General features: G+C 45.9%; 1 protein-coding gene across 5 annotated transcripts in view; it reads left to right on the forward strand.

Annotated features, from left to right (window-relative positions):
* The window catches only part of dlg5a (discs, large homolog 5a (Drosophila)), a 50449-nt gene extending 27324 nt beyond the window's left edge, over positions 1 to 23125 (forward strand). For 2 of the 5 annotated variants that reach the window (XM_034292784.1, XM_034292786.1), the window contains exons 8-35: positions 316 to 429; positions 765 to 995; positions 1475 to 1659; positions 2130 to 2255; positions 2737 to 2869; positions 2980 to 3107; positions 3197 to 3372; positions 3666 to 3769; positions 5785 to 5877; positions 6248 to 7315; positions 8306 to 8426; positions 8653 to 8800; positions 9980 to 10119; positions 10259 to 10348; positions 11107 to 11275; positions 11751 to 11828; positions 12538 to 12700; positions 12896 to 13029; positions 13224 to 13388; positions 13604 to 13790; positions 14531 to 14679; positions 16281 to 16451; positions 18309 to 18502; positions 18629 to 18772; positions 20503 to 20630; positions 20876 to 20985; positions 22019 to 22128; positions 22449 to 23125. In XM_034292784.1, the coding sequence (XP_034148675.1) occupies positions 316 to 429; positions 765 to 995; positions 1475 to 1659; positions 2130 to 2255; positions 2737 to 2869; positions 2980 to 3107; positions 3197 to 3372; positions 3666 to 3769; positions 5785 to 5877; positions 6248 to 7315; positions 8306 to 8426; positions 8653 to 8800; positions 9980 to 10119; positions 10259 to 10348; positions 11107 to 11275; positions 11751 to 11828; positions 12538 to 12700; positions 12896 to 13029; positions 13224 to 13388; positions 13604 to 13790; positions 14531 to 14679; positions 16281 to 16451; positions 18309 to 18502; positions 18629 to 18772; positions 20503 to 20630; positions 20876 to 20985; positions 22019 to 22128; positions 22449 to 22552 (4863 nt within the window). In that variant the 3' untranslated portion in view covers positions 22553 to 23125. The remainder of the gene's footprint in view (positions 1 to 315; positions 430 to 764; positions 996 to 1474; positions 1660 to 2129; positions 2256 to 2736; positions 2870 to 2979; positions 3108 to 3196; positions 3373 to 3665; positions 3770 to 5784; positions 5878 to 6247; positions 7316 to 8305; positions 8427 to 8652; positions 8801 to 9979; positions 10120 to 10258; positions 10349 to 11106; positions 11276 to 11750; positions 11829 to 12537; positions 12701 to 12895; positions 13030 to 13223; positions 13389 to 13603; positions 13791 to 14530; positions 14680 to 16280; positions 16452 to 18308; positions 18503 to 18628; positions 18773 to 20502; positions 20631 to 20875; positions 20986 to 22018; positions 22129 to 22448) is intronic. The other 3 variants (XM_034292785.1, XM_034292787.1, XM_034292788.1) reach the window with 3 other exon arrangements.
* The last annotated feature ends 1282 nt before the right edge of the window (positions 23126 to 24407 follow it).

Raw genomic sequence — 24407 nt, forward strand, 5'->3', positions numbered from 1 at the left:
TCATTTCGAACTTCAATCTATGGTTTGGTTTTACATACACAGAGCCTAGTCCTCGAGTAAAAACATTTTTTGTCCAGGACTAGGCTTAATCCGTGTCTCTGATACCGGTCCTCAATCTGAGTGTTTTTGTCCTGGGCTAAGGTTAACCTTTGTGTAGAAATTCAGCCCAAAGTTGTGTAATAATTTGACATCCCATGGGATACAGTCTTATAAACCACATGTTTCAGCCTATCAGCATTCAGAATTTGAACCGCCCAGTTTATAATCATTCGATAACCATACAATAATTAAGTGGTTTGCTCAATTTCGGACTAGGTCATCAAGGAGCTGGACAAACTGCAGACGGAGTTGGAGGCCGCTGAAGCCCGCCTTAAAACCACCTCATCCGAGAGGGTGGTGGCTAGTGAGGAGATGGAGGCTCTACGACAGGTACGCCAGGTCACACGGTCAATCAATAAAAACAGTACCCGGAGAGGCTGTCAGTTCTTTAATCAGTCTGTCCATTTGTTAATAGTCTGGCAAAACGCTTAGCCAAGGTGAGGATAAGCCAGGGCATTGAGGCTCTCAGATACTCTTCAACAGGATGATAAATGAATATAACTACCAATTCATTTGTTAATTAATCCCCCAAAAATGATCTGTGATTATGGTGAGCAGTTGATTTTGGACAGCTGCCTCACCATTTAGCTAAATGTGTTGCAGACCGGTCAGCGCAAGGATTTTCTGATTGTGTTGTAGTCTGATTTGATTTTGGTTGTTTTTAGGAGCTGAACTCATCATTGGTGGACCGGGACCGGGCTATCTGTGAGAGGAACGAGCTGTTGGAGAAGTACTGCCACGAGGTGAAGGACAAGGCTGAAGCCCAGAAGGAGCTGAGCCAGGCCTGTAAAGACATTGAGACGGTCCGGGAGGAGAGAGACGTGGCCCGCAAGGAGAGGACTGAAGCCATCATTCAGAGAGACCAGCTACTGAGAGAATACTACCAGGCTAGACAGGTAACACGCACACAAAGCTTCTGCTGAAACATGAGAATGAGCTTCGAGGATCCCTTAAACTGTCACCTGTAGTGTTTTGTCAGTGGAATAACCATTAAGCATTTTAAGCCCCTTTTGCTGCTCCTGACACTTCCAGGTTCAGACCACTAGATGGCCCTCATACAGCAGTTTTTACATTACAGGAGTCGGGATGCATGAGTGATACGTGTTTTCTTTTACATGCCTTGTTAAAGTAGACGTACATCTAGATATGTTATGTACGGTCTGTTTTTTGATCTGAAAGCATGACATCTGGACAACTTACTGCACTTTACACGACGTGTCTGTTATCTCTTCCAAATCACATTTTTCTTATATCTCACTATTGTTTTTGGAGAAATGTCAACTGACCAAGACCTCAGCCAGAGTGGGTTTCCATGTCTTCATCTGTGTGTGTTTTTGTGTGCGCACACCTGTCTGTGTCTGTCTGTCTGTGACAGAAACAAGACTCTGCCACCCTCGACATGGAGCGGGCCAACAAGGAGATTGAGGTGTTGAGGAAGCAGTACGAGGCCATGTCCCAGGAGCTGAAGGAGGCCACCCAGGAGGCAGAGGTGGCCAAGTGTCGCCGAGACTGGGCCTTCCAGGAAAGAGACAAGATAGTGGCAGAGAGAGAGAGCATTCGGTGAGGACAGGAAGGGTGACATTTAAGCTGCTGCTGTTGAATGTTAGTCAGAACAGGGCTCTAGCATTGTCTCAGCTGGTTTTCTTCAACCAAGAGGAATTTGCCCTCATCTTTAATGTGTGCTGATATCCGTGGGTAATATATTTGGGCCTAAGTTGCTAAGTGGATTTAGTTTGATTACCAACTTTAAATAAAACACCTACTGCTTGTAGTATTACTCTACTAGCCACTGTACCAGTAACCCAATGGCTCAAATCACTCCATATCTCAGCCAAATGTCTGTTGAAAAATTACCATGGACCCTAAAATAATTATTTAATACGTAAGCGTATCTACACAAGGCTGAAAATCGACCCTCTTGGACTCTGACTCTTTAGTTCCAAGCGGGTTATTAAAGGAGGGAATGAGAGGAGATGCGAGTTAACTGACTACCGGGCCGATGCTTGACATTATTACATCCACCCTTCCAGGACATTGTGTGACAACCTGCGTAGGGAGCGGGACCGGGCGGTTAGTGACCTGGCCGACGCCTTGCGTAACCTTGACGACATGAGGAAGCAGAAGAATGACGCGACCCGGGAACTGAAGGAACTCAAGTGGGTTTCTTCACTTACTCTCTCCCTCCCACCGGTTCTTGTTGACAGTAACTTATTGTACTTTCTTGTGACTTTGAGATCTTAGTCGTTCCCTTTGACAAAGATGTAAATAGTTAATATATATATATTTAGGTTGTAAGTCACCTGCCCCCTCCAGGCCTGCCTCATGAGGACATAATGTGTCTTAGTGACAGTTAGTCTCCATAGGCCTATGTCCCCTTCAACCTCTCCTTTGCACATTGTAGAATATTACCCTGCCACTACTTTTTAGACTTGGGTAAAACTTAACTTGCAGCGCCTTAAAAGTTGACATTGCCTTTTAAGGTGCTTTTTGGATGTAGTTAAGCCACCGTTTTTACCATAAAAAGGTAAAATGTCCCTAATTTATCCGATGGAGAGAAACGTACCTTAGGGCATGGGTGCTATTGTGCACACCGTGAAGCACTCTGACCTGTGTAACGCCACTTCTTAACCCGGTCAGAGAGAAGATGGAAAGCCAGCTGGACAAGGAGGCAAGGTTCTGTCAGCTGATGGCCCACAGTTCTCATGACTCAGCCATCGACACAGACTCTCTGGAGTGGGAGACGGAGGTGGTGGAGTTTGAGAAGGATAGGGTGAGTTCAGAGATACCAAACTATTGTTATGGATTTGTTTGAAGGGTAGTGGATTATTTAGGAGAAAACGAGTGTGTACTGTACACTACGGTTAACTTGGCTCTTTTCAGGATGACATGGATTTGAAGGCACTTGGATTTGACATAGCAGAGGGGGTAAATGATCCGTATTTACCAGGAGATTGTGGAATATTTGTGACAAGAGTGGACAAAGGAAGTGTTGCGGATGGAAGGTTAAGGTAAAGTATTTTCTTTTTAACCGTACTGAACACCCCTTGTTGTTTCACCTCTTCCTCCCAACAACCCGTTTTGACTTTGTGCTTTTCAGAGTAAATGATTGGTTGCTGAAGATAAATGACATGGACCTGGCCAATAAGGACCGGAAACAGGTTGTCAAGGCGGTGCTTAATGGAGGAGGGCTGATCAACATGGTGGTGCGCAGAAGAAAGTCCCTGGGAGGGAGACTGGTCACCCCTGTACACATCAACCTCATTGGACACAAAGGTGAAACTTTTACCCTCCTGTTTTAACTGATTGTGACAATTAAAATGCTATTTGTCACATGTCTGAATACACCCCACATTTACATTGAAATGAGATACCAATCCCAACAATGAGACCATGTTCTTGTACTGTGTATATAAAAATCTGTGGTATAGGTCAGAAGTCTAATGTATAGTGTTATTCTCTGTTCCAGATAGCGGTATAGGTCAGTAGTCTAATATATAGTGTAATTCTCTGTTCCAGATAGCGGTATAGGTCAGTAGTCTAATATATAGTGTTATTCTCTGTTCCAGATAGCGGTATAGGTCTGGAAAGTGGTGTGTTTGTCACAGCCCTAGTCCAGGGGAGTCCTGCTGCCAGGGAGGGATCTCTGACAGTGGGAGACCGACTTATCGCTGTGAGTCCTGGTTTTCTTCCAATCTCTTAATAATGTTCTTTTTTCTTTCCACTCTCTTTCCTTCTTTTCCTCAGCCTATACACCTGCTATTCGTTTCCAACTCCTCATATTCAGAATTCCTCTCCTCATTTCTTCTAACCTCTTCCTCCCTCCCTTTTTCTTCACAGCCAACTGATTTCAACGTTGTTTCACTTCAGTTTCTAGTGACTAATCTTGTTCCCAGACACTTCCTCCCATATGCACAGAAGGTCTGGTGGAACAATCCGGTAAACCTGGCCTTCTTAGCCAACAAGAAAGTTGTAAGAAATGCGTAGCCAACAAGAAAGTTGTAAGAAATGCCCAGTGCAATAAGCACTGGCTTAATTGTCTTATTCTACCGACCGATCATCTCCCACAACACCTTTCTCCCGTGCCTTGAGCATTCGAGCACTAATCAGTGCGTTGTAACGGCATTGTGGGACAGTTGAGCAGGCATCCTAGCTGAGCTGTCTCCATACTCCAGTGAGTATGCTCATTAGTGCTTCATTATAACTGGTTCATTGTGATGAAGTGAAATTATTACATTAGCTAACTAGCTAATTGGACAGACATTGCATTTACTTTTATAGTGTACGTGCTGGTTACCTTCGTTTTTGTTTTTTCAAATGGCTGGCTCAGGTAAAATTTTATGTAACAGATAAGTGTCAGTTTACATTCTTAAACATCAGAAATATCACTTTTTTGGCTCAAATTAAAAGATCACAAATACTTTACTCCTGCTCAGACCAGGCATATATGCACAAAAGCCCTTGGGGAAAGGCTACTCAGTGACCTCTATCTGGAAAAATGTCTTCTCATGATAATCCACCAACTGCACCTGAAAACTTAGTCCTCCAGCTCTTTTATTGAAGCTCTGCTGCTTAACCGTAACACTGGGCCCGACCGTAACACTGGGCCCGACCGTAACACTGGGCCCGACCGTAACACTGGGCCCGACCGTAACACTGGGCCCGACCGTAACACCGGGCCCAGACCGTAACACCGGGCCCAGACCGTAACACCGGGCCCAGACCGTAACACCGGGCCCAGACCGTAACACCGGGCCCAGACCGTAACACCGGGCCCAGACCGTAACACCGGGCCCAGACCGTAACACCGGGCCCAGACCGTAACACTGGACATAAAAACAATGTGCCTCAGCAGGGCTGCCATTCTGTTCCCTTCATAGCACCATGTTTTAACCAGAACCCATCTCACCAGAGTTCAAAAGCAATGGTCTATATAGAGAATAAAAGTGGTATTTTGGAAGCACCCCAGAATGATACTATCACTTTCAAGACTAGTAGCCAGGCTAGGTGATATGGGAGATGCTGGCTCAGTGTTAATGATTAGTGAGCATTAGCAGAGATGCCTGCAAATGTCAATCATGCCTGTGTATACGTCTTACCCCATGTCCTTGTAGGTGTTAATCACTAAATGGACTGTAAAGAGTGTCCGTTTACCCTCGCTCCTCTCTTTACCCTCGCTCCTCTCTTCTTTACCCTCGCTCCTCTCTTCTTTACCCTCGCTCCTCCCTTCTTTACCCTCGCTCCTCTCCTCTTTACTGTCTGTCCTCCTTTACTTTTTCTCCTCTCCTCTTTACAGTCCATCCTCCTTTATCTTTGCTTCTCTTCTCTCCTTTTTAATCCTCGCTCCTCTCTTTACTCTTACTCCTCTCCTTTTCTCCCTTGCGCTCTCCTCTTCATCTGCAGTATTTCTATAATTCATCTGAGGCCTATTGTCATGGAAATGTGGGGATTGAGTAAGGAGTGTGGGGGTGTTGTAAGAACCGCTGGCCTAGATCTATTAATGCAGCAGAAAGGGGGCTCAAGTCTCTCCCACTGTATTTTTTGGGAGGAGGGGATCTTTATTTGGGGTTAGTAATAAGTGCATTCTCAATGTAGATTTAAAGTAAGACCACCTGGTTAAACGTGTGTTTCTGTGTTAAAAAATGTGAGTTGAATGAATCAGTTTCTGAGTCTGTGTATTTTCTTCAGATCAATGGCATCGCTCTGGACAACAAGTCAGTGACAGAGTGTGAGACTCTGTTGAGGAACTGTAGGGACTCTCTCAGCCTCTCTCTCATGAAGGTGAATAGAAACAAGCTCCATTACTAAGCTTCTATACACACCGGACTCAGTCCACACTGCACTGGCCTCAGTCCACACTTCACTGCTCAATGACTACAACCTGGCCAGAAAATAGACTGAAGTTGCCCTTCAAGATTAAAGTACATTTGGTGCCATACACATTGTCCTTGTGATGCTATAGCTGGCACTGTTTTTAGGAAAAGTAATATGACTTTAAACAAATCCCTTAGATTCCAACCTGGCATAATAATGTTTTATTGCAGTTTAAGGTTTTGGAAATAAAGAAATGCTAATCCAGCGCTATTCCTAAAACGTCCATCTTCTTGTTCCCCTCTCTCTCATGGTCTTGTCCCACACCTTATGGACCCAGTTCTTCCCTCACAGTTCGTCGGGCCAGAACATCTTTGAGACTCTGCGGGAGTCCTCGTCCAACGGCCGCCTTTCAGAGGTTCACTCCAGGAACAGCCGTAACCTCAAACACAACAGCTCCACCCAGACAGACATCTTCTGCCCCGACCCAAGTGGAGGTAGTAACACACATGTTCCTGGAGAGAGGCGGAAGGGCAGAGAGGGAGAGCCTGAGGAAGGGATGGGGGTGTACGGGGATGTCAGGAAGCCTTTCTCCACCGTGTCCCTCCATGCCACCAGTCTCCGGCCGTCCTCCGACCTCTGTTTAGGTCTCCCTGGCCGCTATGGTCCCAGTGCCTTTGAGGAGTGCTGCTCGGGGTCTCCTTACGCCAAGCCCCCTCCACCCCCCGTCGCCTATGACCCCTCTAGCACCCCCGATTGCATCACCGTGGAGACCACCCTGGAGAAGAAGCACAGCGGCGGCACCTGGCCCAAGATGATCGTAGGCGGGATGTCTGTTGCCGTGGACACGACCACCGTGACGACACCGACCCAGCTTTCAATTTTCAAATCGCCCAAACAGAGGAAGTCCATCTTTGACCCGGATGCCTTCAAACCGCGGCCCGAGACGGCGCCTCCGTCTTCCAAGATGGAGTTCCTGTTGCCCAGTCAACTGGTGACCCACTCGCCGCAGCCATCCAAGACGGACTCCCTGTCCTCCTCCTCCACTGCCACACCCACCCCTCCAACTCCGCCTACACGCAGTGATTCATTTAAGTTCAAACACAAACAGCAAAGCAGCTCCGCCTCCGACTGCACGCTGACCTCCGATGGGAACTGGGGCAAGGGGGAGTCCGTCGTCATTGTTACAGCCGAGGGCCGTGGGGGCCGAGAGAGGGAACAGGAGAGGGACAGGAATGGGAATCACTATTTCCTGGACGGGAAGGTTCTTACGTCAAGGAAGTCATGCGACGAGGACATTGGCCGGACGCGGGGGGAGGAGCCTGAGGTGAAAAGGCCCCGCCCTAAATCGGCGCCGGCCCTCAGGCGCAGGATGACTCCCCAGTCCATCACTCTCCCCTCCTTCCAGGTCAGTTGGACAACAATGTGGATGTATCCAATGTTAGCTCTAAGCTTTGTGTGTGCCTGACGTCACACCTCAGTCAGAACTGTAGTGCTGAATAAAGTGGTTAAAGCTACATATCAGCACCTTTTCGAGCCAGCAACTCAAATTTCACTCAAAGTCTGTGCTTTTTTTGTGAGTAGATTAAGAGCGTATTAGCGAAGGATTTTATTAGCCCATGTGGTCTTTCCTAGCGGCGTGCTGCTGTGCTTGGCAGTGCTTAGATAAGACAGAAGAACCACAAGTGCATCTCATTTGTTGATATTCTTTGCTAGTTAGTAAGTTATTACTTCTAGGTTAGATATTAGTCTGCAGTATGGGTCCTGCTTCCTACTACAGCACCAAGCAAGCGTTTAGCCTGGACCAACACCTTTTTCAAGCTAAAGTGTATTCATGATTAAAGGGATGGTGTTGAGACAGGCTTGGATATAAAGATATGCTTTTCACAATAGTTTAAATTGGCTTTTGTGTTTCCCTTCTCCACATTCATTTACATCAAAGAACTGAACAGGTGAAGCCGTTCGTGTTACATTCTCTTTCCTACACCGTCTTGGATTAAAAAAATAAAAGTGCCTTTTGCCTCAGAGCACTTCCAGAAGCAGTGTAGCCTAGCACCCACCAGGGCCTCTGTGGTGCTCCATGGCAGCCATTTTGTATTCCCAGCCCTGTCTCTGTGTGCCTCTTAGAGAGGCTGACTGGGGGAGATTGATGCTTCTGAACAGAGCTCCAGGCAATCAGCTGGCCCGGGCTCAACATGCTGAGTCAGAGCTTTTGGTCAAGTCCCAACACTCAAATAGCTCCATTTTAGTCCACCTCTTATTCTCTTGTGGTTTCTGTTCCTGGTCATTAAACTGTGCCTGTGGTCCTTTTGAAATGGCTCCTTCTCCTGCTTGTCCTTCACTGTTTCCTAAACCCAGTCACTAAACCCATTTGGTTTCCACATCTGTCAATGACCAGATTTACTCCAATGACGATCACTCTCCAGAGCCCAGAGAGATGCTTCGCTCCTCCCCCAACCGCTCCCATAGACACAGTGTGGGCTTCGTCCCCACCATCTACAGTGGGACTCTGCCAGCAGGTAAGTCTCACAGGCTTGTCTGAGGCCCTGGAGCCGAATGTAACAACCCTTCTCAGGGCTTGTTGGGTAGTGCACTGTCAGAGTCACTGTGAAAACCCTTATGAGCTGTGATTGTCAACGGACGTTGGCTCCTGAATTCAAGGGTCCCCTGACAGATTTGGTGTCACGAAGTGGGGTCCCTGTCCCAAAATAGTTTGAAAAGCCCCTGTCCCGTGTGCTTTGTCAGGCTCTGCCCATCGAGGACTGGCCCCATGTCCAGCTGTGACGGCTGTCATGAGGAACCCGGTATACACAGTCCGCAGCCACCGTGTCCACACCAACAACTGTCCCTCTGTCGCCTCCCAGATCTGCCAGCACAATAACCAACACCCCAGGTACCATCCTTAGACACAGTGATTACCGTGAACCAGTTCCCCCTGACCGAACCTGATGGATGTTTTGTCTGCTTTGCAGTGTAGCGGCTTGGAAGTAAACTGACCTTGTGAAAGCCGCCAAGTTGTTTGTAGGAAGCTACTTTGCCATTGGCTAGCACACTTTATATGACCAGCCAGTTTGATAAAATTGCATTCATGAGAGGTTTTCTACTTATTAGTTACCTCAGGAAACATTCCTGGGACTGTCGCAATTGTTACATAATTGCCCGATCCCGATTATTTGAGCCAGATTGCAGTATTTTTAATGATATTTTAACGATTTTAACAATCTTTTTGCACACTATTTAGATTGCAAAATCATAGGTTTAAACAAAGGTTTAGAATTGTCTGCAATGCAACGTTCCGGAATTTCACAACATTATTAGTAAATAGACAAACACATTTCAGTCGCCTATTTGTCCATTAAAATTTATATATAGAAATATGTTGTCCCATTGCATATTTGTACATGAATTAATCCAATGAGCGTTGAAACACATTTTGCTACATTAAGGGAAGATCTACATAATAGTTTTAGAATGTCTGTTTCAAATAACTGGCCTATAACTGTATGTCCAGCAGAGTGAGAGGTGAAATGTTAGTATGCCCAGGAAAATGTCATTGGTGTTGCTTTGCAGTTGCATTTTGTGTAGAGCGATCGTCAACAACATGGATTTAGTGGTAGTTCAACAGCCAAAAACCCCTGCACCGCTCTGGGCGCATTTTAGTTTTAAGCCAAGTGAAGGAATTATTCGGCGGAGCCAAATTGTTGGATTTGCTCCAGAAGGGTGGTGGTCAAAAGCGAAAACACAAAAAATGTACAGAACCATCTCCGGGCCCACCACCTGTACTCTTACAATAAGATTTGTCTTTCATTATAACACACTATAAAAGTGGCCTGAAATTTACAATATTGACATTTAAGCTGTTAAGTGTAATTCTTTTTGTGACAATTAATCGTCAGCTAAAATGTCCTAATTGTGACAGCCCTACGTATTCCTTTTTGAGAGTGCAATCCAGTCGAATCCAAAAGATAATATACACTAATCCAAAAGATAAGTCCCTTCATAACAATGACGTGAGTGACTCTAGAAGCAACCTGTAAAGGATTTAACGGGTTTGTGTGCCTGTGCGTCTCAGTCCGCAGCACCAGGGCCGTCTCAGTCTGGACCTGAGTCAGAAGCATCCAACGGCAGACTACTCCGAGTCGTCGTCGTCACGCGGCAACCACGCATCCCATGGTACCAACTCTCTACCCTCCAGCGCTCGCCTGGGCCTTGGTCAGTCACCCACGCACGCACCCACGCACGCACGCACACGCTTCTATATGTGAACACATTCGCGCGCACGCACAGGATACACACACTATACGTCCTTGCAGATGTGCACAAACATTTTTCTTTCTTTCCATTCCGTCAGGTTCGTCCAGTAACGTCCAGTACCGGACAGAGAGGATAAAGATCCCCTCCACTCCCCGCTACCCACGATCAATGCTGGGCTCTGACAGAGGTACACATACGGATGAGTCCGTGGATGGATGGATGGATGAGCGGGCGGATGGTAGATGGGCTGGCGTATGGATGAGTGAATGAATGGATGCACGGGCGGATGAGCGATAGGACGGATTGATGGTTGAATGAGGATTAGCGCAATGAAAGAGCATTGATCAAAACATTTATTTTACGATTGGATGGGTGTGTGGACAGATTAATTATCAGTTTGGTTAAATAAGATCCATATTCACTGACTACTCAACCTCTTGATCCATGTTCCCTGGCCTTGGTCTGAACGGGCCTTTAGAAGACACATTTTCCACTGAACCAAAAAAAAGTTTTTACAAATCAAGCTGCTCACTGCGATCATGTATCCTCTGAGGAGATGTGACAGCTCATATAAAGGTGCTGTGATTTACTGCTGAAAGAGCAGGAACGCCAACAGCCATAACACTAAACACACATTTCCAGGGGAACACTTGGTTAACAGTATTGATTTTCTGCTTTTGGCTATTTCCACTGAGGGTTACAGACTTGTCTGGGCATTCCCAACCTTGTTATCTGTCTGAGATATTAAACTGTAATTTTCCCCGCTCTGTCCCTCTTGCTTTCGCTCCACTACCATGTTTGAACTTTTGTGAGTATTTCTCTTGTTTCAGACTTTCGTTTACTACTTTGAATGTGAGAATGACAAACACGTCCCCTTTGGGACTGATGAAGTCCAATCTCATCTTCTCCCGTCTCCCTCCTCCTGGTCCCCCACCTCCGCTCCAGGGTCCCTGTCCCATTCAGAATGCAGCAGTCCTGGCCTCATCACTCCTCCCCAATCCCCTCTCAACCTGGAGACGTCGTCCTTCGCCAGCAGCCAGTCACAGAGCTCCATATCGACCCTGCCCCGGATCTCTGTCAGCCCTGTGCCAATAGGAGAACGAAGGAAAGACCGGTATGACGAGTTTGAAAGATGGGGATGAGAAGTCCAGAACAGTGTGTGAACTGGAGAACCCCCAGCTCTTTTTATTATCCTTTTCTCTGATTAGTTGACTAAGATTAGTTTCCAAAGAGCTTGGTGATAATTTGAGTGGCCAGGGTAGCTAGAACTGTAAATCAAATAGAATTTGTTGCTGTAGTTTTTCTTCATAGACTGGCACCAGATCTGTTTGTGCTTCAGCCAACTGACTGGTGGAATGACCATGTTAGGAGGCTTACAGAATGTATCAGGCTTTTTTCCTTGTGTATTTTTCTGTTATTTCTTCTCACACCAGACCTGTCTGGTCTCTGCTTTTCTCTTCATGTTTTCTCTCTTTGTTTGCTTTTGGGGTCTGTCCTTCTGTTTTTCTTTCTTTGTCCTATTTTTTTTTTGTCTCTGTCTCTTCTTTTGTTTCTTCTCTTCCATTTGTGGTGTGTGTAAATGTATCCAGGTCTCTGTACCGTAACAGGTCTTTTCTGAGGATCCCTCTGGCTGCTAGGCCAAGGTTCTCCTCTCTCAGGAGCCTCAGGTTTGTTGACTGACTGACTGGGCTGTGAACATGCTTGATTGTTGGATAGACATACTGGAATGAAGATCTAGACCCAGGCCCTGTCCAGAAACATCTCCTGGCCCCCCATCCACAGGAACCTGCCCAATAATAGTTGTTGTTTCTGGAAGAGGCAGACATCTAGTGTAGGCACCTGAAATATGTAATGTGTGTGTTTTTTTAAATGTCTAACTTTCTTACATTAGCTTGGGTCTCACTGAAAAGATCCAGAATCTTGCTCAACTATTCATGTTGAACCAGAGATTATAGGCTGTCTCCACTGACGTTTTCTGTTTCGTGTGGTTGGACTTGTTGAGTTGACGTAGCCACATGTTTGATGTGCAAAGTCCTTCTCACTGAATCTGCATGCCACTGGACATTGAGGGCCAACGGCATGGTATTCTGTGTATGTTCACATCCAGTCCTAGTCGCCTTGCTAAATGTGAAGCTTCCTCTCAGTTCACCACCCACCTTCTGGATCTTTTGGCTTTATCTTGTTCATGTAGCACACTGTCTGTCCGTCCCTGTTATTTCTGCCTGTTTGTCCATACTGGTATGTGATATGCCTCAGAATACAGTATGCCTGTATGGCTGTCATGGCCCCCCTGACCCACATAGTGGAGCTGAGACAGAGCCCTGAACATCCCTCAGTCCCGCCGCTTTTTCCTCATCCTCCTCTCCCTCCCATCAGGCCGTACCTGGAGGAACCTCGGAACGTGATTGTTCACAAAGGGGCGGAGCCCCTTGGCATCTCTATCGTCAGTGGCGAGAACGGCGGCATCTTTGTCTCCAAGGTTACAGGAGGCAGCATCGCCCATCAAGCTGGGCTGGAGTACGGTGACCAGCTCCTAGAGGTAACTCCTTGTCCTGCTACCTGCCAGGTTAAACGCTCAGCACCGACGGACCCTTTACTAATCCCTACATCACATGGATGGAAACATTTAATCATTCAGCCGGCGCCCCTGTCCACAGTGGCTTCCAGTCAGAGGTTCATGCCTGAATGTGACGTTTCAGTAACATCCTCCCCTGTCTTCGCTCCTCTGCTCTAGTATAATGGGATTAACCTGAGAAACGCCACAGAGCAGCAGGCCAGGCTGATCATTGGTCAGCAGTGTGATGCTATCACCATCATGGCGCAGTACAACCCTCACATGTACCAGCTGGGAAACCACTCACGGTCCAGGTAACACAATGTTCATCAAGAACAATAGACTCTGTCATACTTCAGTAGTAGTGTGAAATTGACTCCAGAACATTTCATAACAGTTAGTGTGTCAACTCCTGTAGTAATAATTGGGATAACTGTACAAGTTTCAATTGGCCCCATCCTGTTTCCCTTGAAAATGTCTCTCCTACTCATGACCTTTCTATATGTAGTTCTCGCCTGGAGCCGGTGAGCAGCCCGGTGCCGGCCCAGGGCAGCGGAGCCACCACCCCAGACAACCACTCCACCATCGACACTCTGAGTGAACAGGATGAAGGAACACTCACACCCTCCTCCAAACAGACCACCCCTACAACCAGCCCTCATAGCTTCAGCAGGTAACGGGGCACAACGTCCCCCTCAGCGCCCAGCTCTCGTCCTGGCGCCTTTTCTTTTTAACATACGCCTCCTTGACTCTGCGTCCTGTCGAGAGCCAAGCGAGTTGAGTCAACCGTGTGAGTGTTGGGGGTAAATCTCGGGCCGCCGGGGTCTTGGGGAAACACTGCTCTACACTGTACAGTGGACCCTCTGACAGGCCTTCTCCCTGTCCCAGGATGCCGTCAGAGGGCGGTGGTAGGGTGTGTGAGCCGCGGGTGGTGACGGTGCGCCGGGCCCAGGGGGCAGAGCTGGGGCTGGGGCTGTGTGGAGGGAACCTCTGGGGGGTCTATGTAGAGAGTCTGGAGAAGGACAGCCCTGCCAGGGGGGCTGAGGGGCTCCTGCCGGGGGACCTCATAATAGAGGTAGGTCATTCATACACACACCCACACAAGGCTTGGAACCACTTTTAATGAGTAAAGCGTTTGCCTCCTGCAGCATCCCTGCCAAAGTCCATAACCCTTTTCCCTGCCTTCCTTCATCGATTGCTTCTATGCACCCTTTCTCTTTCATTGTACACAGCCTACCTATACAGCCAATCTATCTATTTATCCTCATAGACCCAGGTAGCTAACTCGTAACATCTTATTCCTGAGGTGCTCCCACTCTCTGTCACTATATACTGTGGTCTTATGCAGGCCTAGAGCTTTTTCTGGACACCACATAACGGTCCTCCCCCTCCTCTGCGCTAATCAATTGACAGACATGCTACCGAAAAGTCACAGAGCCTGAAGGGGACTGTTTACTCTGTGGACCAGCTCAGGGCTTTAAAATTAATTTACTCATTTGTCTGGACCCTGCCAATATCTATCACCCTTTCACTGTCTCCCCCCCTCTCCGTCTCGCTGTCTCCCCCCCCTCTCCGTCTCGCTGTCTCCCCCCCCTCTCCGTCTCGCTGTCTCCCCCCCCTCTCCGTCTCGCTGTCTTCCCCCCCCTCTCCGTCTCGCTGTCTCCCCCCCTCTCCGTCTCGCTGTCTTTATGCTCTCTACCTGTTGCCCTCTTGTTAAAATGTTTTTGGTTGGTTTACCTCCCATTTGCTTGTATTGTATTATGCTGATCAGATTAAGGGAATTGTACATTTGAATGAACCCCTCCCTCTCTACAGTATGGCTCAGTGAATATGAAGAACAAGACTGTGGAGGAGGTGTATGTGGAGATGCTGAAGCCTGCAGAGACAGTCACTCTCAGAGTCCAACAACGACCGGACGACTTCAACATGGTCAAAGACACACCCGGGGACGGCTTCTATATCAGGTACCCGCCAAACTCCCAATCATGAATATCTAGACACCTATGGGGTGCAGTAACGTGTGGAGGGCCACAGACTGTCATCCTGTGATCATGGCAGAGATTCCCATGTACCAAAACTACAAGTCTGCACCAATACCCCAGGGCCTTCAGCATCAATACAAGGGGCTGATGTTTAGGGCCAAATGGGCATCCCACATCCAATGTGAGCACCTGTGCACACCTCAACGATATCTGGCATATTTAATAAACTGGAAAACACACCATTGTCCCCTCGGGATGCTCTGAACTCTCAACGTGTGCTGATGGTCTCACCTCACGACTGGCTTGTCGACCTAGCGGCTACTATCTGGCAATGTACGGGTGCTTGTCTGAACTGGCGCCATTTACAGCTTCGGCGACAGACTCTGTTGCACCCAAGTCACGGTGCCAACATACAGAATGGGTCATGGTTGGGAGCCCATGTGGTTGGCACAGCTCCGAGTCGTGGCGTCTCACTGCAAACCCAAAGCCAGTCCAGTCGTACAGACATTGGCCTGATACCCAGGAGTTGATTGCCTTCATGGGCTGAGGTGTTGCATCATGGGTGACCGAAACCTCTGTGACCACACGTGGGTCTGCCATAACAGCGTCCGAGTCCCTGGCCCAGTCTGCGTGTCAGTCCGTATCCATCACCGCTCCAGTCCAGATCAGTTCCAAATGTAATCGTCCGGGTCAAAATGACCGCAGGCGACTTCGTACTGACTGGTCTGCAGTTCACCGGGCACCTCCAAATAAGTACATCAGTGAGCTAGTCACATTTTACACGGCCAAGTCAACGTAGTTGACAAGCTAGAGGTAGTTATGCCTGTATTTGATCCAAAACGAAAGAGGCACTGACTAAACCCAGCCACGGCCATCACAGCAGTAAATAGACACCCTGACACAACACAACCACGGCCATCACAGCAGTAAATACACACACTGACTGAACCCAGCCACGGCCATCACAGTAGTGAATACACACACTGACTGAACCCAGCCACGGCCATCACAGCAGTAAATACACACACTGACTGAACCCAGCCACGGCCATCACAGCAGTAAATACACACACTGAATGAACCCAGCCACGGCCATCACAGCAGTAAATACACACACTGAATGAACCCAGACACAACCATCACAGCAGTGTGTACGCACACTGACTGAACCCAGCCACGGCCATCACAGCAGTAAATATGCACACTGACTGAACCCAGACGCTGAGAAAGCAATTTATGGGGCTCCAACCTTACTAGATTAGACTGTCGAGGAGAACATAGACACACCTAACTCAGTCTCTGTCCAGTGAGCCATTTACCATTATTTAGATCTGTACGCATAATGACACACCCTCTCCCTCCCTCCCCCTGTCTCCCTTCCACCACCACTACTCCCCCCCCTGTCTCCCTTCCACCACCACTACTCCCTCCCCTGTCTCCTTCCTCCATCACTCCTCCCTCCCCTGTCTCCTTCCCCCATCATTTCTCCTTCCCCCATCACTTCCTCCATCCCTTCGTCTCCGTTCCCCCACCACTCCTCCCTCCACCTGCCTCCCTCCCTCCACCACTCCTCTGTCTCCCCAGAGCACTTTATGAGCGGACAGCGGAGGCAGAGCCAGACCTGAGTTTTAAGAAGGATGACATCCTGTACGTGGATGACACTCTACCAAAGGGCAACTTCGGGACATGGATGGCCTGGCAGCTGGATGAGAATGCACGGAGGATCCAGAGAGGACAGATCCCCAGCAAATACATGTGAGCACTAGATGTTTCCACATACACGTACCACGCACACGCACACACACATGCATGCACAGGTATCTCATTAGCATTTAGGAAAGTTGTGTGTCATGATGCCTGTGTCAGGACTGTGTAACTTAGAATGTTTGTCTGTGTTATTTATATTGTATGTCTGTGTCAGTACTGTCATTTCCAGTGCATATAAAAAGTCTACACACCCCTGTGTGTTCTTGTGAAGAATGAGACAAAGATAAATCATGTCAGAACCTTTTCCACCTTTAATGTGACCTATAACGTGAACAATTCAATTGAAAAACAAACTGAAATCTTTTAGGGGGAAAAATAAAAAATGAAAAACTCACAATAACCTGGTTGCATAAGTGTGCAAACCCTTAAACTGATACTTTGTTGAAGCACCTTTTGATTTTATTACTGCACTCAGTCTTTTTGGCTAGGAATCTATTAGCATTGCACATCTTGACGTGGCAATATTTGCCCACTCTTCTTTGCAAAAGTGCTCCAAATCTGTCAGATTGCGAGGACATCTCCTGTGCACAGCCCTCTTCAGATCACCCCACAGATGTTCAGATGGATTCAGGTCTGGGCTCTGGCTAGGCCATTCCAAAACATTAATCTTCTTCGGGTGAAGCCATGCTTTTGTGGATTTGGATGTGTGCTGAAAGGTGAACTTCATCTTCAGCTGTCTAACGGACACCTGAAGGTTTTGTGCCATAATTGCTTGGTATTTGGAACTGTTCATAATTCCCTTCACCCTGACTAAGGCCCCGGTTTCAGCTGAAGAAAACAGCCCCAAAGCATGATGCTGCCACCACCATGCTTCACCATGGGTATGATGTTCTTTGGGTGATGTGCAGTTTTGTTTTTGTGCCAAACATACCTTTTGAAATTATGCCCAAAAAGTTCTACCTTGGTTAAATCAGACCATAACACATTTTCCCACATGCTTTTGGGAGACTTGATGTTTGTTTTTTTAAACTTCAGCCGGCTTGGATGTTTTTCGTTGTAAGAAAAGGCTTCCGTCTTGCCACCCTACCCCATAGCCCATTCATATGAAGAATACGGGAGATTGTTGTTACATGTAGCACACAGCCAGTACTTGCCAGAAATTCCTGCAGTTCCTTTAATGTTGCCGTAGGCCTCTTGGAAGCCTCACTGACCAGTTTTCTTCTCGTCTTTTCATAAATTGTGGAGTGATGTCCAGTTCTTGGTAATGTCTCTGTTGTGACATATTTTCTCCACTTGATGATGACTGTCTTCACTGTGTTCCATGGTATATCTAATGCTTTGGAAATTCTTTTATAACCTTCTCCTGACTGATATCTTTCAACAATGATATCCCTCTGATGCTTTGGATGCATTCTGCGGACCATGGCTTTTGTTCTGAGATGCAACTAAGAAAATGTCTAGGAAAATCCTACAAGAAAACTGAACTTTAGAGTCAGAGTCACTTTAAATGATGGCAGGTGTGTGATGACTTCTATTTAACATGAGTTAGAATGTGATTGGTTAAGTCTGAACACAGCCACATACCCAGTTATAAGAGGGTGTGCATACATATGCAACCAGGTTATTGTAAGGTTTTAATTTGGAATTTTTCCCCCTCGAAGATTTCAGTTTGTTTTTCAATTGAATTGTTTACATTATAGGTCACATTAAAAGTGGGAAAAGGTCTGACATGATTTATCTTTGTCTCATTCTTTTACATCACAAAAACCTGGCATTTTGACAGGGGTATGTAGACTTTTTATAACCAGGTCTGTGTCTTGTGGAAAATTTGTGAATCATTATAAATTGTTTGTGTTGTGACTGTAATTCCATTCTGTGTGTGTGTGTGTGTGTGTGTGTACCCAGGATGGACCAGGAGTTCTACCGTAGACACAGTATGACTGAGCTGAAGGATGATAAAGACAGCAAGAGTCTGTCGGCTGCCGCCAGGCGCTCCTTCTTCAGGAGGAAACACAAACACAAACGCAGTAGCTCCAGAGATGGCAAGGAGCTGGTGGCTCTGGATGCCATCAGCACTGACTCCATACCGTTCCTGGAGGGTGAGGGCACACACACACACACACACACACACACACACACCTTTTTTTGTGTGGATAGTATTGGGTTGTAATTGTGTATTTTTACCTATGCCACTGGCTCATTTGGTGTGTATGTTTGTTTTTAAGACTGTGTGAGTCTGGCATACCAGCGGGTCCAGAAGGTGGAATGTGGGTCACCCAGGCCGGTGCTCATTCTCGGCCCTCTCACAGACCCGGTCAAGGACATGCTGGTCAAAGAGTCCCCTGGGAAGTTCTGCAGATGTGTCCTTGGTGAGTAACATACTGTGCACCTTGGTGTTTCACCCCCTTGGAATTAATTCTGAATTCTTTTGTCAACAATTTCAAATAATATTTTGGAGTGTAGAAATGAAAGAATACAAAAAAATTATCTATGATTAGATACATTCATTCCTGTGGTATTTGTCTGGACGTATCTGCATCTTGTTTCATTTCATCAGAAAATCCTGTGTCATGCAACGAAGCACAGTGCTTCAAAACAACAGATTTGTCATGTTTTAAGGACAGAGAGGGTAGTTAACGTGATCGTTAAAGATGCTGTCTGGGACTAGGACCGCTACAATGGTAGCTTTCATTTGACTCTAGATGTGTAATATGTTATGTTCTCAATCTATCCTGTAATCTCTATAACACTTCAGTTAGCCATTACATTACATGTTTGTGAATGAAGCTTTTGTTGACATAGGCACATAAATGACAGTATGCATAGGAACCTGTTTTTGCCTGAAAGTACTTTTTTGCATAAACACTGGCCAAAAAATCCCAGAAATGCATCTTTCAGGCAATGTATTTTTTTGCATGCAGCTATAAAGATATTCAGATTGTTTTATTTTATATTGGCGTTACATTTTGTGTTCATGCAACAGTCTGCCAAGAAAAGTTTAATCAACTTCAATCACCCTGAGTAATTCAATAAAATGTGAAAAAGTCCAACGAGGGTGAATACATATCTCATCCATTGTGTGAAAATGAGCCCTTTTATTATAGTATTAATATCAGTGACTGGTTAGGTAGAGCAGTGAATCTGAAAAATGTATATTTGAATCCACCAAAAGGAATGATTCCAAGCTTAGGGGCTCAAGGACCCTGGAAAGTACTGGATATTTCTTTGTGGTTGAGGAAAATGTTGCCTGTACGGTCCGATCATCGGACAGCTCCATCAGTGCGTCCTCCAGTTTGGATGACAGCTGATCCCTGTTAGCAGTGAACGGCTGTCGTGCCCGGTCATATCTTTGTGAAGTTGTCTCTCTTATGAAGTAGCCTACTTCTTGAAATGGTCCAGAGCACTTGGAGGTGAGCAGTGATTGTTACCACCATGTTCCTCCTCCACATATTCCTCCAGATCGGGAAACCTTCTAACATTGGCCCTTGAACGCTCACAGACCATGGCTCTAGCTTCCTTGTGAAGGCATGGGCAGATACGACATGTTTGTATTCATGTCTTTTTTAGATGTTGGAACAGGGAGAGACACGGAATGGACATGTTTCCTGCATTCATTTATTGGCAGTTCAGCTGAGTTAAGAGACAGAAACTGGGCTGGGCCCCATTTTGGGCCTTAATGCACTGCAGAAGGGTTAAAATTAAGAGACCACTGCGAATTGAACGCTTCTGTTCCTTACTCAAAACTTTCCTTTTCAACTTTTTTGGTCTCACACACACACTCACACACTGAAGTTCAGTACAACCGTAACACAAAAGTATGTATGAAAACACAACCCAAACTGTTACCTATATCCAGTCATTGAGTGTCTCCCAAACACTGTTTTGCACTCATATTCATCAGTCCTAAAGCAACTGTTCCATCATTGGGTTAGACTTGAAAAATTATTATCGTTATCTTATCGTTATCTTATTGGACAAATTGCATTAGTCCTGCCCTGTTGTAATCCCCTTTCTTCCATTTGGTGCTTAGTGAACAAGACTGATGTTAATGTTGGTGGTCTCTGATTCTGACCTATTTGTCTCTGTGTGGTTTCCGCAGAGGTGATGAAGGCTTCCCAGCAGGCTATAGAACGCGGAGTCAAAGACTGCCTCTTTATCGACTACAAACGCAGGAGCGGCCATTTTGACGTGACCACTGTTGCTTCCATCAAGGAGATTACAGAAAAGGTACAAAGTCATGACTGTTCTGAGATCAGTTTTCTCGTTTGTATAATGGTGAATGCGATAACATAAACAAGGGGTACCTGATCCTAGGTGACTGCCACGACATTATCATATCCTGGTCTTTTTGACCAAAAGTGTTGTAGTTTTTTTAATGTTAGATTTTGTAATTTAAAAGCAGATTTGGTGTAAACTTAATTGTTGTACCTTGAACAGGACTGAAGTAAGAGGTCTTCTTGTTGTTCTCCTAGGACTGCCACTGTCTGCTGGACATCGCCCCCCATGCGATCGAGAGGCTGCACAGCGTTCACATCTACCCTATTGTTGTCTTCATCCGCTACAAAAACGCCAAGCAGATCAAGTCAGTATCCAGACACCCTTACTCTCTTTACAGACATCACTGTATTGTATAATAATGTGGTATTCCCCTGGGGCAGTATATAATTGGAGAAATTGGCTATAGCAGGAAAAGGACAATGTAATAATAGCTGTGTAATGGTAATCTATATTTTATTGGAAACTGTAAAATCCCCAGGATCCCATTCTTCTTGACACACTTTGAGATATCCCCTGGCTTTATCCCAATGTTCTTTAATAACTTGTTCTCCTTTATGACCACTTGGCAATATGGAGGCTAGACATACTTCCTGTGTATATGGAGTTTCCTTCGCCGCCTTCCTCAGAACCTTCACACACTGCCCTGTCCACCATTGCCTGAGTGTTGCCCACACTAACACGGGCGCACACACACACCCTGGCGGAATCCCAAACAGTTGCCCTTCCTCTTTTTTTCCTCCAACTTTTTATGCCTCCGCCAGGCCCAAATGGCCATTATTTAAGATATTGTGTCTCGAAGTTTTCACTCTATGCCATGGCTAAGTCAGCATGTCTAAACCCAATGAAACACCTTTGGGGCAGTCTGGAGCAGTATGTTAGAAAAACAAATTCACCACCAACCAAAAAATAGAAAAATGAAATTTATTGTGAAAGAATGTTGTTGCATTCCTCAGATAGGTGACCAGATGCTGTGGAGTCTGTCTCACTGTGCTGTTCTGTCACTTTGTTGTGGCCCAACACCCTCATAAGACAGTATCCATTGTTTTGGATTGAACCATTATATGGCCATCTGCTTGAATATGTTTGTCTTTCCATGTCTAAATCTTATAACTGCTTTGTCTATGTGATAGTAGCGAGAGAGAAAAAAGGATTGGGTTTGTATGATGATCCTTATAATATTGGTACATATCGGATAGATTCAATTCCATGTTTTATCTGAATAGTTGCGTGATATGTAAGTACTCGGCAAACATCTTAATTGGGCGATCTGTGTAGATGCAGATATTTTAGTGAGGCTGTGTCCTTTGTCCTATGCTAAACAAATGTTCTTTCCTCAGGGAACAGAAGGACCCTGTGTATCTGCGGGACAAGGTCTCTCAAAAACATTCCAAGGAGCAGTTTGAGGTTGCACAGAAGATAGAGCAGGAGTATAGCAAATTCTTTACAGGTGTGTATTTAAAGCATTGTTTTCTCTGCCTGTGTGGTAGTGTTTTAACAAACCTACTGGGGATGGAAAATCCCCCCCCCCACACACTTTTTGCCGCTCCCCACTAGAATGTTTATTTCCCACTTATGTGTTAAGTTTGAAGTAAAAGTTGGTTTTAGGAGTTAGGTTTAGAATTAAGGTTAGGTATTTTGTGTTAAATTAAGGTTTTAGGGGAGAGAGGATTTGAAATGGAAACTGTTTGTGTCAACATCATTTTGAGTATGTGTTCGTGTCTGTGGGAGGTGTTTTCATACCTAATTTCTTCTCCTATATGTTTCCAGGTATTGTCCAGGGCGGCACTCTGCCCTACATTTGCACTCAGATCATGACTATAGTTGATCAGGAACAGAGTAAGGTCCTGTGGACTCCTCTTGGCTGCCCCTAGGTGTTGGAGTCCTTCATGACACCCTCTGGCTCCGCCCCCACCACCACAAACACTAAGAACCTTCCACACTACCAATAGGTACACTACAGTGAGCTATTACATTGAGGAAACTAGTGATGTTTTTGTTCTATTGTTTTTATTATTACGGTGATGATTTGTAACTTCACCAGAGCCTCTTACATTAGGCTCTGCACTGGGGAGCAGGTTGGTAGCACTGACAGTTGATATTGAAGTACATTGGGTCTTCCCTGAGGTTTTCATGCTGGTGTTTCTGTAATGCTGCATTGCATTGTAAGCATATGTTTACAGCAGAACATGTTTTTGAGTCTCGATGTTAAACGTACTGCTTGAATGCGTGTGCCCCCCCTCTCCTCCACCCAGATGAGTAAAGAACCCTGACCCAGAATCAGCCCTTAAAACAAACCTGTGTACCAAATGATTTCACCTTTGTTTTACACACTCCCTTCTATGACTGACAACTAATAATGTTGAATAATAATGTGTGTGTAGGTGTCGTGTGATTGAGTCGTGTGTGATTGAGTCTTGTGTGTGTGTGTGTGTGATTGAGACTTGTGTGTGTGTGTGTGTGTGTGTGTGTGTGATTGAGACTTGTGTGTGTGTGTGATTGAGACTTGTGTGTGTGTGTGTGATTGAGACTTGTGTGTGTGTGTGTGTGATTGAGACTTGTGTGTGTGTGTGTGTGATTGAGACTTGTGTGTGTGTGTGTGTGATTGAGACTTGTGTGTGTGTGTGTGTGTGTGATTGAGACTTGTGTGTGTGTGTGTGTGTGTGTGATTGAGACTTGTGTGTGTGTGTGTGTGATTGAGACTTGTGTGTGTGTGTGTGTGTGTGTGATTGAGACTTGTGTGTGTGTGTGTGTGTGTGATTGAGACTTGTGTGTGTGTGTGTGTGATTGAGACTTGTGTGTGTGTGTGTGTGATTGAGACTTGTGTGTGTGTGTGTGTGATTGAGACGTGTGTGTGTGTGTGATTGAGACGTGTGTGTGTGTGTGATTGAGACTTGTGTGTGTGTGTGTGTGTGTGATTGAGACTTGTGTGTGTGTGTGTGTGATTGAGACGTGTGTGTGTGTGTGTGTGATTGAGACGTGTGTGTGTGTGTGTGATTGAGACGTGTGTGTGTGTGTGTGTGTGTGTGATTGAGACGTGTGTGTGTGTGTGTGTGTGTGTGTGATTGAGACGTGTGTGTGTGTGTGTGTGTGATTGAGACGTGTGTGTGTGTGTGTGTGTGTGATTGAGACGTGTGTGTGTGTGTGTGATTGAGACGTGTGTGTGTGTGTGTGTGTGATTGAGACGTGTGTGTGTGTGTGTGTGTGATTGAGACTTGTGTGTGTGTGTGTGTGTGTGATTGAGACGTGTGTGTGTGTGTGATTGAGACGTGTGTGTGTGTGTGTGTGTGTGTGTGATTGAGACGTGTGTGATTGATTGAGTCGTGTGTGTGTGTGTGATTGAGTCGTGTGTGTGTGTGTGATTGAGTCGTGTGTGTGTGTGTGTGTGATTGAGTCGTGTGTGTGTGTGTGTGTGTGTGATTGAGTCTTGTGTGTGTGTGTGATTGAGTCTTGTGTGTGTGCGCGATAGTAATATTGTTGATAAATTGTAATGACTTTGTTGATTGGATTAAATTGTGGTGTTTGTTGTTATGAAGTTGACACCATAGAAACACAACACGTAGAACAGATATCAACCTCTCCAAGTGATGCCTGTGTTATCTGTCAATATTATTCTAGTCATATCAATCAATATTTCACAGCTTACAATCAATTCTTGCTTTAAACCAAACACTATTTGCATCAAGTGTTCAACTGTGTATCAATTAATTAAATTGTTTGTGTAGCAAG

Source organism: Esox lucius, chromosome 6, assembly GCF_011004845.1.
Source record: "Esox lucius isolate fEsoLuc1 chromosome 6, fEsoLuc1.pri, whole genome shotgun sequence".
Taxonomy (NCBI): domain Eukaryota; kingdom Metazoa; phylum Chordata; class Actinopteri; order Esociformes; family Esocidae; genus Esox; species Esox lucius.